The 19,379-nt window shown below is 43.7% G+C and overlaps 1 protein-coding gene across 1 annotated transcript in view; it reads left to right on the forward strand.

Annotated features, from left to right (window-relative positions):
* DEGS1 (delta 4-desaturase, sphingolipid 1) overlaps positions 1-14,799 on the forward strand; it is an 88,233-nt gene extending 73,434 nt beyond the window's left edge. The window contains exon 3 of the mRNA XM_085612997.1: positions 12,743-14,799. Within this exon, the coding sequence (XP_085469123.1) occupies positions 12,743-12,889 (147 nt within the window). The 3' untranslated portion in view covers positions 12,890-14,799. The remainder of the gene's footprint in view (positions 1-12,742) is intronic.
* The last annotated feature ends 4,580 nt before the right edge of the window (positions 14,800-19,379 follow it).

Here is a 19,379-nt window from a genome sequence, read left to right on the forward strand (position 1 = left end):
TGGCGGCTGCGCGCATGAGCTTGAGGCCAGCTGGTAGCACTTTGAAAATCCCCTTACTAAATTCGAGCAAGCAGCGCATGCGCTGCTCTAGGCTCGACCTAAAAATGAGAGAATCAGATTTTACATTTTAACACTACTGGTCTGCTCACTGAGAACTGAGCCCAATTCCCACCCTGGGTGCATATCTGAGTATTTTCTCCTTTGGGCAGTGTTTGCAGTACTCCCATTCTGTTGGGGGTAGACTCCTCTTCAGACTCCTCAAATACCCCTGCATTTAAGACCAGCTCCTGTGCTTTGCAGGTACCATTTAAGAAATCCAGTCATTCAGAAGCATCAGCGCAAGAACCAGGACATCCCTGGAGTTTGTACACTCCCAGAATCCTCTATGAACCGAAGGAGATGGAAGGGGATGCAACAGCCCATTCTTAGCTAGCTCACCCTGATCGTCTGTGGTACAAACTTGAGCAACGGACCCTACTAAATTCTCCTTTTGAGCGACATGTGCAGACATAGGGTAGTGTTAAGTCCCCCATCACGGCCACTTTGACAACAAAGATTAAAACTTGTTCTGGATTAAAACAAAGTTTTATCCTCAGGCCAACATTTTTCAACCTTTGTCTTATATGAATATAGAACTCCATGCTTTTCCTCTGAGCTATACAAAAGGGGGTGGTGATGGACGGAGCATCAGAACCAATCAAACACTCACACCCAGTCAACAGATCTGAGCTAGGCAGCAAACCTGTTTCTATTTTGGTTTAACACTTTATTAATCATTTTCCGACATATATACATATCAAATACCGTCTTCAGTTGTTCATTCACAATCATTAACAGTATGGTACCATCGTGCCATGTCATACACAGAATATGCATAGGAGAGACACACACAAATGTACAATGTCTGACCAGTACATGATAGTCTTCTTGTGACACATCATCCCAGAGTGTGCATGATCTCATCCTCATTATTATCCTGAAGTCTATGTACAGTGCTGTAGTACATCTTACATTTCAGCCCACTCCGGTCGGGACTATTCCATCAGGAGTATGGCTAGGGGCGACGGGCTCCAGGTTCTGTAAATATGTCTTAAGCGGACCCCATATATATATTTCGGTCGGGACTTGGGTGGGAGCAATGTGGCGTACAGTTCAGTTTGTGTTGCAAAATGTAAGACTAGCAAGCCATGCATAAGTTGTAGGGAGAATTTTGCTGCCCCTTCTAACAGCTATCTTGCGCTTCGCCAAGAGCAGTGCCAGCGCAATGAACTTGAATAGTTTCTTTGGCATATTGTATACATATCCCAGGAGTGCAACCTCAGGGGTGGGGTCTATTTCCAACAATGTCATCCAGGTAATATTCTACAAATGGCTGTCCAGAACTCCCCAATCTTGGGGCAAGTCCACGACAAATAGGAAAAATCCGCATATGGGCTACCACACTTCCGGCAATTGTGAGAACGGGCTGGGTCAAAAGTGTGGAGCTTGGCCGACGTTCGACCTGAGCCTCAAGGTTGTGTATAGCTGAACTTTAATTCAGCCGCACCATTTGGTCCGCCCATAGTTAAAGGGAGTAACTTGGACTTGTTCCAGTTTATACCCAGTCCCGAATACCCTCTAAAGCGAAGAATCTGTCTGAGGGGGTCTAAATTGTCCAGCGGGTGGTGGACATACAACAAGATGTCGTCCGCTTATAGCGAGATGAGGAGGGGGCCTGTATTGAACTGGATGCCTCTGTGGAGATGTTTCTCCTGCAAATGGCAGACCAGAGGGTCAAGGGCCTGTATGAAAAGTAAGCGCAATAAAGGGCATCCCTGTCTGGTACCACGTGTAAGAGCGAACGGGGTGGATAGTGTGCCATTCAAGCGGAGTCTCACAGTGGGAAAGGCGTAAAGCACCGCAGTGAGTTCTATAAATCCTTTAGGGATGCCTAACTAACTTTCCTCATCACAGTCCATCTGAAAGCCCATTCCAAGGAGTCGAACGCCTTTTCGGAGTCTAGCAGGACCGCAGCTGCCGGAACCTCTGGTGCAATTCTGTGCAGCAATGCAAGCAATGTGCGCAAATTTAGCGCTGTGAGGAATAAAGCCAGACTGCCCCGGGGATATGATGCGGTCTAAGAGTAACGCCAGTCTCACCGCAATCATTTTAGCTAAGATTTTACAGTCCAAATTCAAAAGTGATAGCGGCCTATAAGAGCCGCAGCTCATCGGGTCCTTGCCAGGTTTGAGAAGTAAGACAATTACTGCCTCACAGAGTGTGGGAGGTAACAATTTATTTTCCAGGGCTTCATTATATACCTCAAGAAGGTACAGGGCAAGTATCTTTGTAATGCTTGTAAAATATGCCTGTGAAGCCATCTACCCCTGATGCCGTAGTACCATTTAAGGTATCTATGGCGCTAACCATTTCCTCCTTAGAAAATGGCTTCGCTAAGAATTTCTGCATATAGTCTTCTAGCTACACCATAGCGATCTCAATCGAGTAAGCCCTGCAATCTTTGTCGTCGTGCATCACGCGTGTGGTGTATAAACTGGTATAGTACCGAAGGAACTCATCACTGATCCCAGCTGTGTGAACTTGCCCGTCCGAGTGAATAGATGTTATGTAAGCTTTCCCCACGCAAGGCTTCAACAGTTGCGCCAGTGTGCGTCCCGGCCTGTCCCCCTCACTGTACCGCCTGGCGATGGTATATTTTCCACAGAAAATTTGGGTTTACACTTTGATTGTATTAGATCAGATGCCAGTGGCCCTGCAGTTTCTTTGGGACACAATATTTCTAAAAGTGCAAGTGATAAATTGGTAATACAGTGATGAACCCTTCCATAGAAAGATAATTGTGTTTTGGACGGGGGCAATGAGAACCATTGTCTGTGTGCTAGTGGCCCTATGCTATCAATTACAGAAAAGAAGTACCTCGTGTAATAAATTGGATTGTTTTTGGGGTAGTGACTACCCACCTCAAGTAGTAATTGAAATCCTTGTCAGGGTGAACCCTCCAAGTCACTAAATTAACCTGAACTCAAACCCCTTGTAGCAATGAGACAGACCAGACAGGCTTATCTTACATGCAGTACCAAAACAGTAATAAAGTCAAAATAAAAAACAAACAAAAATCCCAAACCAGGTTTAAAACATTGAGTACAATTTTTAATAATTAGTGGTTGCAGTAGACTGGGATCTGGCTTCTCTGGTGACCAAACAGCCACAGACGTACACCACTTCTAAAGCCCAGGGGAGGCACTAGGAGACTTGCAGTGTCAGGCAGAGGGCAACAGCAGGGTCCAGTCCAGGTCCGGTTGTCACTAGTCCACTAGGTACTCCAGGAAAAAGCCTCTAGCAGCTTGTCTCCCTGTAGCACACAGGGGGTCAGCCAGTTGATCCTTGCAGTCCACTTCTTTGTCCTGGGTACAAAAGGGATCATGTCAAGTACTTTCGAAATAATCTCTGGTCACAGGTCCTTTCCTCTTGTTCACTTCCTGAGGTCCATAAAGTGTTCTAAAGTGGGTGCCTGGTGGTGCACATTTATGCCTAGCCCCAGCTTCTGGGTTGGGGTGATCCTGGGCACGCCCTAACCAATGTGGTAAAAGTTCCCGGGCCAACCCTCCCCACTGTTTCAGTAGTTCCTATTTACCTTACTGTAAAGAGTCCCCAAAATGCCTTGTGTGAGAGCATTTCAAGATGGTGATAGTATTCGGCTGCACTAAACTGTGACTGGTGGGTGTGTGTGTGTGGGGAGTGTATCATGGTAATCCTAGTGTCTTCCCACATCTGACATTAAAAACAGTGTAGAGCAGGTTCTGTAGCCACAACAAAACCAGAGACCGAAGTCTGGCATGACCAAAGCAGTGCCCTTCAGAAACTAGACTGTGGATCTATAATAATGTTGCCATCTCCTTTTCAAGTGTACCCTTAGTGTTACAAGTGGTTCAAAATACCTGTTGAGCAGGATGTGACACTGTGCTGTCAAAAAGAGACCCACAGCCCCCATCCTGCGTGCCCGTGGAGTTCAAGGGTAATCCTCTCTGCCATTCAGGCCACACAATTGTTTGCTCCTTGGAGGTATTTTACACCTGTTAAAGGATAACCTCACGCTGAGAGCTGACAGACGTTTGTTAATTAGCCTGCTGACAATTTAGTCAGGTAATGGGTAACTTTCTAACCGTTACTTATCCTTAATATTTATTAAAGGTTCGACTTCTCCACTGAATTGGATTTGTAATACCTATTAAAAATAGTTGTTTAAATATTAATGTAGGTGGTCCCATTCCAGAGATACAGTATTAGACTTTTAATATGTACTCTGGTTTTCTACATAGGACAGCTGTGTCTGCCTCAGTGAAACTAGCTTTTAGGGCATTGTCACTGTAAAAACATGGTAATATTATCTTTCACCAAATTCCACTTCTAAATACCATACATCCACCCTTGTAGGCTACAAGGCCTGCATAGGGCTGAGTTACTCATATTTTAAATGTAAGTTTGTATGTCTCAAAGGGTTATTTTCACAGATCGCCCAACAGGTTTACACTGCACAGGTCAAGCTACACAAGGTAGGTCTGAAGCCATGTTTGCACCGATACTATAGTGAATGGCAGAATAGGTGCTGGAGTCCACAAGGGACATTAAACTTCCAGGTCCTGAGTGCACTTTGTAAGAAAAAAAGCCTTTTGCAGATATCCCCCCCCCCCCCCCCCCCCCCAAACACACACACACAACACACCTTTTGCCCCAAATTTGACTGCTAGGTGCTGGTGTAATGACTGAAATGCCCAGAGCCCTGCTGAACATGACTTTGTGCATGTTATGACTTTTAAAATGGTATTGGTTTAATTGGCTTGTCACCAGTTGTCATAGCTCAACTTACTTGTAAGTCCCTAGTATATGGTGCCAGAAGTACCTAGGGCCTGTGAGTTGAATTGTCTCTCGTGGACTGCTGCATTAGTTGTGCCACCACAAGTACGGCAAGGTAAACATGGCTCCCAGTCTGCCACTGCAGACTAGGAGGGCAGTTTAACACTTCTAACTTGGCCATGCCATTTAAAGCAATGGCAAAGCCAAACCTCCCTTTTAATATAGGCAAGTCACTCCCAAGGTAGCCCTAACAAGCCCTAAGGCAGGGTAAAATGTGGAATATGTACTTTTACATGTTTCAGCAGTGAAAACCATAAATTGTCGTTTTTACTGTGGAAAGGCTAGTAGCCTCGTTGGCAAGTACAGCGTTACAGGTGGACATCTCGGCTCTGTTAACCTCTGAATGGGACTACTAAATTTGGTACTGTAAGGTTTTAAAAGTATCTGTGCATTAAATCCAATTTAATGGTTGAATCAAATTTGTCACTGGTGGGAAAACTCTAACTTAAGAAGTTGCTGCCTAAATTGCTAAAAGTTTCCAGTGGCTGTTTTACAACCACTTCTGGTTTGGCCTAGGGAGCTATGGACGGCGAGAGAATGCTTCTGGCATGTTGGAAGTGGGCAAAATGGTGCCTCCCTGGAAAACCAGCTGCCTCACTTTTCAGGAAGTGGTCATCGGGAGAGAGAGAGAACCTGGTAGCCCTTTGGTTACCAACCACATCGTACCCTGAGGGCATTTTCTGGACATCAGAAGGGCACCTCTGGCACTCAGAACTCAGATCTCAACTGCACTGGATGTAGGACCGAAGGAGAACTGCCTTGCTGCAAAGAGAAATTAGCAAAGAAAGACTGCACATGTTAAACCTGATAGTTGGCAAATGAAAAGTAACTGTGCCTGCTATGTCCGTTTGTGGAGAAGTCTTCTTCAGAGCCCAGCCGAAGCAAGAGACTACTGGGGTCAGTTGGCTGACCTCATGTTCGCTACACTAGGTCACAACAGCTGTAGAAGCCTGCTGGGGCAAGTTGGTGGCCCAGAATATTCGGATTGCTGCCAGCCACCTTCGTACAGCACCAGAGACCAGGACCTGACACTCAAAGTTGCACCCGAGTCCACAGGACCCAGGAAATATATCAGAGTGCAGCTTGGTCGCCCAGAAGTCGAGTTATCGCCCAGGGAGGATTGGCTGCAACGGCAATACCGGGCGACTTGTAGCCCATTGGTGACTGGACGTCTACTAGGACCAAGAGGACTTCGAGCGACGTCTACCCTGTTACCAGGACCGCCTCATCCCCTACATGGAAAGAGGAGGAGCCGCAGGAAGAACCCTGTCGACCACATCACATCCACAGCATCCTTGTTCATCTTCAGCATCCTGTATTCCTTGCATCAGGATCACTTCCATAGGAAACCTTACCAAAGGGTGAAAGTGCCTGTAAATGACTGAAAACTGCTTTATCAGCTGTGATAACTGTTTCTGAGGGCCTATCTGGTCACACCTGACTAGCTCCGTGTCAGAGTTGGTCGCGTCATTTAACTCTTACCAACCGTAATGCTACTAGCCAAAGCTTTCGCTCAAGATTGTTCTTGGGTTAGTAAAAAGTGCATATTTACTTTAAAGTCTATTTCTCCAGAAAACTCAGGATCTTTTTCATTGTGGTGTTTAAAAGTACGTAAAAATACTGTGTATTTTTATAAATTAGTGTTGGTCTCTGGAGTGTCTCATTAGTTTTCTGCTTCAATTCTTTTGGTGCAGTTTACATGTTTCTTTGTGTAAGCCTTGCTGCTCACAGCCACAGCTACACAGGGTTGAGCTAGAGGGTTTAACAAATGAAACCTACTGATCCTAAAGGGGTTGGTAAGAGTAGTATACAGTGAGGCCACACAATCGCACCACATCCTATTTCCTCACATACACCATATACTAGAGACTTACAGGCAAGTTAAGTATGCCAATCTGGTTACAAGCCAATTGAATCGTGGTTTAAAAGGCAAGCACGGGCACTTTAGAACTCTGCACCTTCCCCTTGCTAGCCAGTAGAACAGCCAGCAAATAAAAATGGGGTCCAGCGAAAATCCAGGGTGATAAGGCAGATTTCCTACACCTGGGCATCACATCGACCAGAATATTGAGTTTGAGTAATCACATGAGGAAGTTTCCATAAAAACCTCTGATAGCTTATATGGGCTGATAGTATTTACCAGGTGACAGTGTGGGACCCTTATTAAATGTTTTCAATAGTTAAATAGTCCCCATTAGTCCACAATATGTTTAAAGTACCGCTTATAAAAATCTAGTTGCTAGTAGGTTCGGAGATGACATTAAGAGATTGCCTGACTCCTCAGTTAGTTAACACCAGGCCTTAATCCCCATGTGATGCATGTATTTTTCAGTTACTACCTTAAACAACTTGAAATGTTAAACATTGTAGGTGGGTGGTACTCCTTCAGTCTTCAGGTTAGTGTGATGAGTATGCAGTCTAGATGTACTGAATATTTATTTATTTATTGTATTTGTTAAGCGCAGCATTTAACTGAAACCTTGGTTTCATTGTGCTACTACACAGAACGTGCTGGCATTGCACGTCGATCATCATAGTAAGAGACCGAAGTAAAGGTAGACAACCAGGCTTTGAGCATTTTCCAGAATTTAAACAACTTGGGCTCTGACCCTAAGAGCATAGGGAGAGCATGCCATTGAATTGCAGCAGCTACTGAGCATTCCCCGCCACTGATCCTTTCATCGGAATTTAGAATTGTAAGAGTCATTGATTGTTGTTGGCGGGAGGGAGGGTACCACTTGAATCTTCAACGTAGCAGTGAACGGTATGAGGTGAATACTACTTTGTGTACCAGACATCGCTTCGAAAACAATATGCTGTTTCACCAGAAGACAGTGTTAGGAAGAGATAGCAGCTAGTATATAGTCCCTGGATCTCAATCTCCATGCCATCCTTGCAGCATAGGTCCGAATCAGTTGAGGTCTACGCATGTGGTATGTAGGAAGACCCCGATAAGAGTTCCCCAGCCTTGATTAAATGAATGCATTCAGTATCTGGAGATTCGGCAATAAAGTAAATAGATGGAGAATGTGTTTTAGAAAATGCAGCTGGTATAAACAAGATTTCACTCTGCTGAAACTTGGTCTGATATAGTTAGCTGACTTTTTTTATACCTAGCTTTCTAACTATAGGAATAGTGGGAGGCATATGCCCAATATCTCTGGTCCGAAGCAGGGCTCCCTGAGGGCGACGGGACAATGGAACATAACATCTGGCTTATCCCCATTTAATTTAAGGTACTTTGAGCCCATCTAGTGATATAGCTTGGTCGTGCAGTCCTGTAGTTGGTTGGCAGATAATTGCTCCTCCCCCACATATCTTTACAATAATCTGGTCAACATGCACGTGTATAAGACCATACCAAATCCAAAAGAATCCTTCAAATAAGCAAGAAGTGTCTTGTACAGGTTAAAATACCAGGGTGGTAACAAATCATTGAGGCAATATTATGGATGCACAGAGTCTTGTTGTTAAGGACTATGGCCACAGGGGTGTCTGATGCCTGAATCTCTTGTAAGGTAAACGTGATTGTTAGTTAGATTGGATTGCAAATATATCATTTAATACGTGGAGTTTAGCATAAACTAACAAGGGTTCTCTCATGAGGCTAGTGAGGTGGATACTCCTTTTATATTCTGGATTTCACTTTATATTAATGATTGGGCTAACAAAGCGTATGCTGGCTAAATTGTAACATTCTTGAATGGTCAAGGCTGATACCAAACTAAGCAGGTTCTTGCGGTTGATTAATAAGTATTATAGATTCTGTGTATAAAGGTCCACCAGTAAAATAATACATTGGTTTTAGAAAAGTGATCAGCTTTTGCGGTTTATGATCGCTGTCATTTTGATAATGTACCATAAACCGAGCTGTATTTTATGTGATCAGTTGAAGATGTCCTGTCCTTTTCGCATCACCTGGCTGCGACTGGTGCAGATGTATACGTAAAAGACCTATGAACAAGCATTGGCATAGCCAATAGGTCTCGCCTTTGGGACCTTATAAGTGTTTAGCCATGCAACAGTTGATGTTGTTGCACCAAGGATATTGTGCTGCATAGCTAAACACTTATAAGGTCCCAAAGGCGAGACCTATTGGCTATGCCAATGCTTGTTGCGTTTGTGTGTGTTTTATTGTGGATGGGTGAGTGACTAAATCCAAGAGTGAACCAATGGAAGACTGAATGGATGCCAGAGTACAATGATGAGTGGCAAGTGCACATGTATGAATTGCAACTAAACAGATGTTGCTGCTACCCAACTCAATCCCACTCTTTTCTAACAACCCAAAATGGAACAAAATGCTGCTCAACCTATTATAATTCTGAGATGTGACAAGTAGGTTCTATCTAGCATTATGGTCCTGGGCAGAGGGCATGGAATGACGCCTGCTTTCTGATTCATGCCCCACATGCTCTGCACTCATAAATGACCGATATAATTCGGATCAACCCACTGCTAGTCCAACATGTGACAAGTGACTTCCACCTTTGCAGGCCTATTAACCTACTGAGTTTTCTTTCTGGTATGATGGCAATGTGTTGGAGGGGATTAGGTGAGAGCTGTAGCCTGGTGCATGCCTTAAATGCAACAGGACTATACATAAACAGAGCTAGTTCTCAGTTCATGGTGAGGCAAGATATCGAATGAACACCTTTCTGGTGAGATCATCCTATTACAACTTTCAGAGTAATCCTGTGCGCTCCACGCTGTGCATTTAAATGAATATTAAAACTCAAGGCTCCTTTATGCAAGCTGTTTTTGTAGTGCCTTCCGATGAACCAAAATACAGTGTGTGGTGAAATAAATAGATTAGCAATAAAAACCCTGTAATAGAAATTATACAAAAAGTGCTAGCAAATGGTGGCATTGATGTCATTAGTGCAGCACAGATTCTGGTGCATAGAGGTATTAAGTGTCTACTGCACCCCAAATATGCCTGTTTTTTACTACATAAACAAAATTGGGGAGCATTTTCCTTAACTGCATTATAATCCATGGAGCTCTTACTATGCTGTTCTGTTGAAAACACCGTTGAGATATTACTTATTTTATGTTTATGTGATTGTGTTGAAATGGCTGTACACTTTTGTGTCATATGTAGTGTATAAGATACTGCCTTAACAGACGCAACATTAAACACAATCCACAAAGAGCCAAAGTAAGACAGTCATACATGCACTTACATGTTGATGGGTGCACGGGTGTCAATGCATTCGATTAGATGGATGAATGGACGCAACTTCATACAAAGATCAATGGATTGGCTGGACAGATGGATGGGAGAGCGACCCAGCTAGATGCATGGATGTATGGGGATTATGTTAATGGATGAATACAGGCACAGGTGTCGGTGAAAGAATGGCTGAATGGTTGAGTGGCAGACATATGGGGATGGATGGATGAATGCGTGGGTGTGGGTGGATAGACAACTGTATGTTAGTGGGAGTATTGTATGTAGGGTGGGGTCTGTCTAATTGCACAAATGCATATTTTCATCCAACATGCACACAAGAAACATGAACAAGCCAGACCGGCACCAAAGCAGCATATGGTGGATAACAGTACTAAGAAACAGTCAACAATGTTTAGAGAGGCCTGTTGGGTGGCCATAAATACTGTGTGAAAACAAAGAGTACAGACGACAGCCAGAGACATGTCTTGGCAAACCTCGTGAGACCAGTGCAGGACTGTCCTGCTGAAGACACTGCCAGAAGATGGGATATGGAAACGATGGCATCCTTGTTAGGCAAGGGGTGGGAGAGAACGCGGGCCTTATTTATTACACAGTACAATGAACTGTGAAGTTAACTGATTACATAATCTGAAGGAAAAAGTCCACTTAGGACATCACTAGCCTACTATTTCTGATCGAAGCGATCACAGTGTAATCCAAACATTGGGGCTCCCAGTGTGAAATCCCTCTGTTTAGGCAGAAATCACCTGCAGGACTCTTAACAGTCAAAAGCACCACTTTGGATTCGTTAACAATGCGCGTCTGTCATAAGGAACTTGAGGGAAAGGAAAGGTCTACTTGTGTTCCTTACGAGTCCCGTCCTTTCTTTTGGGGAAGATCAGGCTTGATAAGGGATAAGGGAAGGAAGAGAAGGAGGGAGGGAGGGAGAGAGAGTGAGGTGAGGAAAGTGGATGAAGAGGGACTGGGACAGTGAGTGGGGAGCTGGTGATGAATGACAACAATGGCAGCAGGTGATAAAGAGAAGAAACCATAAAAAGCACACAAGAAGATAAAACAAGCAGGTAAAAAAGCAGAGGTAAAAAAAGACTAACAAAATAAGCGGGTATAAAAGCAATGTCCTAAACAAGTGGGTATCAAGAACAAAAAGGTGATTGTTACAGAAGCAAGAGAGGGTAAAGAAGGGACGAGTAATAGAGGAGACTGTTGAGAAGGTTAAAGAAAAGAAGAAAAGAAAGCCCAGCTTTGGCCGCACGGCTCACTGAGAACATCAAAGCGGCCGAAAGGGGAGAAAGGAGGGGTGAGTGAAAGCCGAGGTGACCAGAAGGGCTGGGCGAGAAGGGAGGGGGAATGCAAGCAGCAGAGGAGCCTTATCAAAGCTGACGAAAAGGGAGGGGAGAAGGGAGGAGGGAGTGCGAGCAGCAGCTGTGCACGTGCGCGCCATCGTGCACTCAAGCTTCAGGCCTGCAAAATCATGTTGGTAGCACTTTGAAAACCCGTATACTAAATGCTCTCCGAGCAGCGCATGCGCGCTGGCTCAGCAAGACCTAAAAATGGATGGAGAGCTTGTCTCCAGTGCTGTTAAGGCAGACCCAAGGAGTCTGATGGTCCTGTTGGTCTGTGGTACTTTAATTGGGTTGTCACCAATCTGACTAACCAGTCTTGAGTTGACCTTATGTGCCACCTAAAACATTTAGTAGAAGAAACTTTTCGTATGAAGCATATCGTTGGCCATGTCCATAGATGAGCCCCTGCTAACCCAGCAGAGGGCAGATGGATAACATCACCCGCTGCCCCACTGCATACAGCTTAACCTCCCAGTGGTCAGGGTATGCTCCGCCAGGGCTAAAGCAGTGGTGAAGGCCTTCTCCAGGTAGGAGTATGCCCGAGATCTATGCTGAGTGGCTACTTGGGTTACCTACCCCACAGACATGCTGCTGACACCATGCTCGAGCTGGCATCCTCCCGGAGCGATGATAAATTTGATCAGGAAGGAAGGTCTGTGTCTAGGCTCATACTGCATAATGCCCCCTTTCCTCCTGGCTCCTTTTTCGTTTCCAGTTTCTGTGGCATCTACCCACAGGTTGATGCTGGGAAAGAGCCAGGATGTAAGAGTAGGATAAAGTTCCCTTCATGGTGACTGTTACTTTTAGCCCATAGACCCTTCACCGCTATTCACACCCTTGCAAGGACCCTCCTGCCATTGGCCATGCAACGTTCACAGATTGGCTATTTTTTTTCCTCGAATTAGAGGAGCCTGTGTAGAAGTAGGATGTTCACTTGACTATACCAATCAATTCACATAGCTGTGCATTGCAAGTTAATGAAGCAGTTTGCTGCCCCGCCCGTTGGTGGCGGGGTTAACCACAGACTGGCGGGGCTGAAGAGTGGCAGCCCTCCTAAAGGTGGCCTTATTTAATAGCATGGGATTTTGGGAACTAGAAATGCGCTTGGCTTTGTGATGCGCTATTCATAGGAGAATAGGCCTCTTACTTGCATACTGATTTCAAGTGCATCATGGTGTTCTAGTTGTCATCTGGAATAAATATATAATTGTGTATGTGTTTTTTTTCTTTACGGACATATGCAACGTAGCTGTTTTTTTTAATTGACTGTTTTCATGTTTTTTTGTAGGTGAGGAAAATAGCAGCAGAATACTACGACAAGCTGCCCCAGTACCACTCCTGGGTGACTGTGTTATACGATTTTATAATGGATGACACAATCAGCCCATATTCACGCATGAAACGTCAACTCACGGGTGAAGTTAAACAGGAGTAAAACTGCCGTAGGAGTAACATCGTGTCCTCATCAAGGAGCTCTGCATACTTCAAGCAACTACGTTCCATCGACAAAATCTACTCGAGTGTTTGCTCTTCATTGTTAGATGTATATTTATATTTTCTGTCTGGGTTTAATAAAGAACAACCAAAGCCAAGTTTATAAATGTGGCAATGTCTAGACCTAGCCTATCTGATGCACAGGCATTTCATCAAGATACATTTCACTATCTTTACAGCTGTTTGGCTCGTCTCCCCTAGATGTTTGTTTTTTATTTCTTTAGCGCTCCATCGTATCTAAAATGCTGCCCTCTGGAGTGAATTGAGTCCTGGGCCACAGAAACTTGCACGGTTGTAGCTGCGTACTCTCGATTTAAAAATGTTTATTCTGACTAGGGTTGGATCAGCGTTTTGAAATATTGAGCGGTGTCTCTTATAGATATGGCAAGTTACTTTCTGTGGGACCCAATTCATTTTGTTTTTCTTGGTATTCCTGATTAGTTTGTAAACGTGTCCTTTCGAGTTGTTTAAGCAGAGTTGTTTTAGTATTTTAAATTATTAGTCTTGCGAGCTACAGAAGTGATTTTCCACGGACCTCCATTTAATAGGTTATGTCTAGCTTAAAAATTATCACCACCTCGAAAAATCTATAGGATCATATCATTTAGAAAGGTTTTTGTGTCTAGATAGCTTAGCATTTCATGTTCTCAGTGTTATATTTAAAATAGTGATGCATTCACGTTATTCAAAAAATGTCCCTCTGCGCACATTTTGAGCACTGTCTGTGCCCCGGAAGTAGTTATTTTGCTTCCAGGTGATAAAAGCTTCTTCAGGTTCTCATGCTAGAGAATATATTGCTCAAACCTTTTCTTCAGTTAGCGTTTATTTTGAATTTTTTTTCACAAATTGAAGTCGTCCATTTTGCTATTTGTGCTGTGAGTGGAAACATTGGTGGATCAATTCTTGCTACTATTGTTTCTCCAAACCCCCACTATTTAGGAGTTATTGCACTTTCTAGTCAACGTTCTCGTTTGAGTCCATGAATTTAAGAAGAATAAATGTGCCGTCAAGGAGCTCTGTGAATAACTATATCGTGTTGCACTCAAATTTAAAATACCATATTCTTTCAGAACAATATTGAAGCGTAATATATCCATTGTTTCCCGAATGGAAACTGTGCCTTGTTTTTTAATATCCGCAGACCACACCCATGGACTCTGCAGTCCTTAAAAACGTCTGGTGGTAACCTGAAGTATTCTACGTGCGTCCCCTTGAATCAAACTGTTTCTGTCCGTTATTAGTTGATTGACGTTGCAAAAATCACTTTACAAACAGATGGCATTCAGTGATATGCTTTTTTTCCAGTCAAAGTTTTCTAATAATTCCGGGGTGTCTATCGCTCGACTGCTACCATTGCTTTTCCCACCTAGTACGGACAAGTATTTTTTTTTTCTTCTCTTTGACCCTTTGTAGCCGTCCTTTTGGCATGGGTGGAATTAGTTGCGACTAACTGTAGAAGAGAAGCGCATATTGAATGAAGGAGACACGCTTTGCCACCCCTATGCACGTGGTACACGGTGCACTCCTATGTGGAACCCTTTTACTTCTGTCCACACACAGCTCTGTTGCCTGTCTGACAGAGGAGAGTCAAATAGCAGTCCTCAACAGTGACCTTTTCCCCAAGGGATGAGGCATAATGAGAGCATGCACTACTAAATTTAAGCATTTTATTCTGAACCGTATTGCCCTACCAGCAGTTTTGATGCATATTTTTTGCAAGATTGTTTTTCTTGGTAACCAGATGACCCAAAAACAGGACTCTGTTGTAAAGCTGATCCAGCAAAATGTTGTCAGTATTAACAAATGATATGGCAAAACAGACTTTGGACTCATTAAAATACTTCCCACCTACATTTGTTTGTCTTCTGTTATGTATTGTGTCTTATCTATTAGATATGAAGATGCACTGGCCATTATTAGAATCTTTTGCCACTTGTATTGTATACCGAAAACAGTGAAACCAGTGCAGTATAATTAACATTAGCTAGTTCCTGTGATTGTGTACACTACTTCAAGACCTCAATTAATGTATAATTTAGTACAAAGTGCCAAGTTCCTCAAGCTGAGGACCAAATGCAATTTCAAAAGACTCTTTGCTTCCCTTCTGAGGTTAGGTGTAACTCCTGGCACTCGAGCATCTCTCTTCCAACTTGCCTCTCCGCGCCACCCACAGAGCAGGCCAAACACACATTTGACTACTGATGCGTCAGTTTTACATGTTGCGATTGTTTTGCCTATGCTGATGATTGTGAGTGCGGATCCGATGTGAAGCTTTTTTGGAGTTGTTTGTTTATTGCTTTCGCAAGGCTTTTTCCCCCTTAACGAATGTTTCAGTTTATAATTTATTGCACAGTTAATTAAAACCAATGCGATACAATAACACGTAATAAAATTCATTAAAATCTGCAGCATAGATAGTTCATCTGTGTAAGTTAAATCATATGTCCTGTTTGCTGAATTAATCATGGGTCAATTTTTGGTAGTTTTTTTTCTACTACTTTTAAACATTTCACAAATCTGCAGCTCAGCTGAGGGTCCTGTGCTGAGAAGCAGGTTAACACTGCATTCCTTCGTGTGCTTACCCCCTGTAGAATGAAATGGCGTTTCAGCAGGAGCTTCCTTTCTTCTTGCAGTTCCTCACACGAGCATAGCAGGTGCAACATGTCTTCTGCCCCAGTGCCGCATAACCTGCATAATGTTCCTGCTTTCGATCTCAGCCAGTGAGGAAGATGTAGGATGCATGGTAGCAGGCCCAATCTATATCTTAGAAAGCACAGTTTGATTTTTTTTGTGTAACCTAGGGCAAGGTAAGGCTTGGAGGCTTGTGTCAGGTATGTATTTAATACCATCCAAGCGTGAGATCTTTTTGATAGGATGGCTTTATCCTGAACCCATGACTGTAGCTTGATCGATTTTTTTTCACCAATTTGTTGAGTGTTTTATGATCTGCAGGGGACGCCCAGAGCTCCGCCAGCCCGGTGTTCACTATGCTTTTTTCCATGTATTTTGCAGCTAGTGAGTTTTGGGTCTGCTCTAGCTCTTTCCATAGATATTCGTTCAGCGTCCCTTTGGTCGTTTTTCTTACTTTATCCCAAGAGCAAATATATGCCCCCTGTCGTGCCAAAAGCTGTGACCGAATTCCAAACTCCAGTCTGATCTGTGCTGGGGAGGATCGCTTTGGGAGGCTGAAGATGATTCTATATGCCGACACGATTGTGCTGTCAAGTGTAACGGCATCTCTGCCTCGGTGGGCCTCACTCCCATATGTTAGTGTTGGTAACAGTTTGGCACGTATGACATGTAGTAAGGGGGTCAAAGAAGGGCCAGAGAGGTTGTTGTTTAGTGTTTTTAAGGCGATTGCCAGAACGGTGCCTTTGCCTCTTATGCTAGCCCTTTGTTCGCTAAATTGGCCACCACTGTCTATCTTCACGCCTAGATATTTATATGACGACGTGTCTTTGATACAGGTGTTTTTCCAGAACCACGAGAAAACTCTTCTTGTTGTTGCTGATTGTCATTGTTTGCGTTTTCTCGAGGTTCACTGTTAAGTCATTTAACTCAGAATATCTCTGGGTCGTATTCAGAAGATTTTGAAGCCCAACTCTTGTATGGCTTATTAACACCAAGTCGTCTGCATATAAGAGGCATGGTAAATTGAGGCCTCCTAATTTTGGCGAGTGTGAGTTGCAGTTATTTAGTAGGGGCACCAAGTCCCCCAGGAACAGGTTGAACAATGTGGGGGGCCAACACGCAGCCCTGCTTAAGGCCGTTATTAGTTTGTATCCGCCTTGACAACATTGAGCTGTCCCCCACCTTGATCTGAATCCAAGTGTCTGTATGTAAATTAATGAACAGCTCCAACAAACCTTTTGGGATACCCCAATCATTGAGTTTTGTCCATAGTAGGTTGCGATTAATGTTATTGAATGCTGCTTTGTAGTCAATATAGCAGAGGTGCAGAGGCAATTTTTTTATCTCTGCCTTATCAATAAGCATACCCATCGTCAGTATGTTTGTTGTCGTCCCCACTGCTTTAACAAAGCCTGTTTGATTGACAGGTATGAGAGAGTTCCTCATGGCCCATTCCTTTAGTTCTTCCAAGATTAGACCTGCAAAGTACTTCGCATCGTTATCGATTAGAGCAACTAACCGATAATTTTGAGGAAGGCCCCTATCCCCTGCTTTGTATATGGGGGCAATAATGGAGCCCTTCCAAGTATCTGGCAAGATGTTTGTATGTCTAATCTCCCGAAAGAGAGGTTCAAGTGCCGCTGCCCAGTAATCCATATCTTGTTTGAAGAGGACGGGCGGGATCCCGTTTGGACCCGGCGCGCCGTCCCTTCTTCCTTTCTTTATTTGCCGCTTTATTATGGGTACCAATGATATATAATCCGTGTCCCTCACTGTGTCCTGGTCAATTGGGCACCATTGTAACCTATTGCCGACGTCCTGGGCTCGCACAGGAAAAGGTTTGCTCATGTTCTGATTGGCCAACAGATCTCGGTTAAAATGGTTTTCGAGATATGCTGCCCAAGTTGCCTCTGTGATGTTTGATGTTATCTCCGTTTTTGCAGGGTGCGTTAATGAATTTATTGTTTTCCAAAACCTTGCATTATCATTCTTTTTTATGCCCTCATGAAGGGTTGCCCAGAGTTGTTCCTCTAAGGTTCTATTTGCTTCCCACTTAAGTTTTTTTAATGAGGCTTTTAGTTCAGAGAGTTGATACAGCATCCTTTTGTTGTTGTGGTCCTGCTGTACTGTTCTCCTTAACTTCGAGATTAAGTATTTTGTTTCTTTAATTTTCACTCTATATGGTTGAGGAAGGGTGCCCAGCTTGTTCGTCCTTGTGCGCAGTTTGGGTTTTGTTGCATATTGCCCCAAGATGGTAGTAAACTGCACCCATTTCACTACTTCATTAGGGCCTGTGCGCTCCATATAGTGTTGTTTTGCCAGTCCAGTCAAAAGTTCGCCCATTGCGGTCGAGTACTTGATCTTTTTAAAATTTTCGGTATAAATGGACTCTTTAGGAGCTGTTGAACGCTCGTAGGTTGGCTTAGCAAGGTCCATAGTGATTTCCTGAGGGCAATGATCGCTATCTGCTTGGATCACTATCTGATAGGATATTACGAATTGAAAGAGTGGAAGTGACATGAAGGTATAATCTAGCGTGCTATTCGCTTTTTTTGAGTGAAAAGTTGAAGCTGGCGGGTTATCCCCTGCAAACTTGCCATTTAATGCCCTGATGTTAAAGTTTTCTAATGCCTCGAGTACCTTCTTTCCCAATTTTGATTGAATGGCTGTTAGTGGCTTGCTTTGTTGTGGTAGTGCCCAGAATGTATTTTGTGCCATGGTACCCTCCTCTTGTGTTGTTCCCATAAGATTGAGGTTGAAATCCCCAGTGAGTACTAAATTCCCTGTTTTTTCCCCCGTGATACACTCTTCAATATATGCATATAACTCCTCCGCTGCTTTTTTCTTTCCTTTGGGGTGAATATAAGCATTAACCAAGATGCAGTTATTAATTGTTTTACCTAGTCCTGTTGTCAAAGTCAGGTTAACTTAACAAATGGGAAAATATAGGTGCTTTTTTGCCTTATATGGCGCAAACTGTGCCTAACTCGGTTACAAAAGGCTCCATAATGCAGACACAAACACAAGTCGACCACGCATTGTCTGGGGGAAAAAAAAGTTCAATTTTAGCATATATACAAATCTTGTGACAATCTGTACTGAGGGCGCACTGCTTCCTCGCAGCTGCCAATTCATCGGCAGCTTACAAAAGGGGAAGATTACTCCTGTGCGATACAGGGTGTGGGGGTGGCCAATGAGAGGGCTGGGTGGTATGGGTGAGATGGAGGGGGGAGGCAAAAGAAAATGTCAGCGGGGGGGCACAACACGGAGAAGGAGGTACTAGATTGTAGGAGGGAGTACAGTACCCAAAACAGAGCGAACTGGCACAATAGGAGGCACAGCAAAGACCGTATTATATAGGAGTCTTGGCGACCTGAATAACATCTACCATGCTGCAGACTTGGTGTATGGCCTGGAATGTATCGGGCCTAAACAATGGAATCAATAGACGACTTGTTCGGGAGGAGCTGAAAATGTATAGACCTCAGATTGTTTTACTTACACAGACACACCTAGCCTATAAAGATTGTGGCCTTCTCAAACATTCGGGGAATCAGACAGTTGTATGCACAACCCAGAGCGCCTCTATAAGGGGCACAGCCATATAAGTGGACAAGAAGTTTGAATATAGAATCATTAAGACTCTGTCTGACCAACAGGGAAAATGGGCATTAGCTCATCTTGAGATAAAGGGAAGGAAATATCTTTTGTGCAGTATATGGTCCTAATGCTGACGATTCCACCATCTTCGATTACTTAAATTTTGAGCTACTAGATTGGCAGGGCGAGTGCTTGATCAT

This window comes from Triturus cristatus, chromosome 6 (genome assembly GCF_964204655.1).
Source record: "Triturus cristatus chromosome 6, aTriCri1.1, whole genome shotgun sequence".
Classification (NCBI taxonomy): Eukaryota; Metazoa; Chordata; class Amphibia; order Caudata; family Salamandridae; genus Triturus; species Triturus cristatus.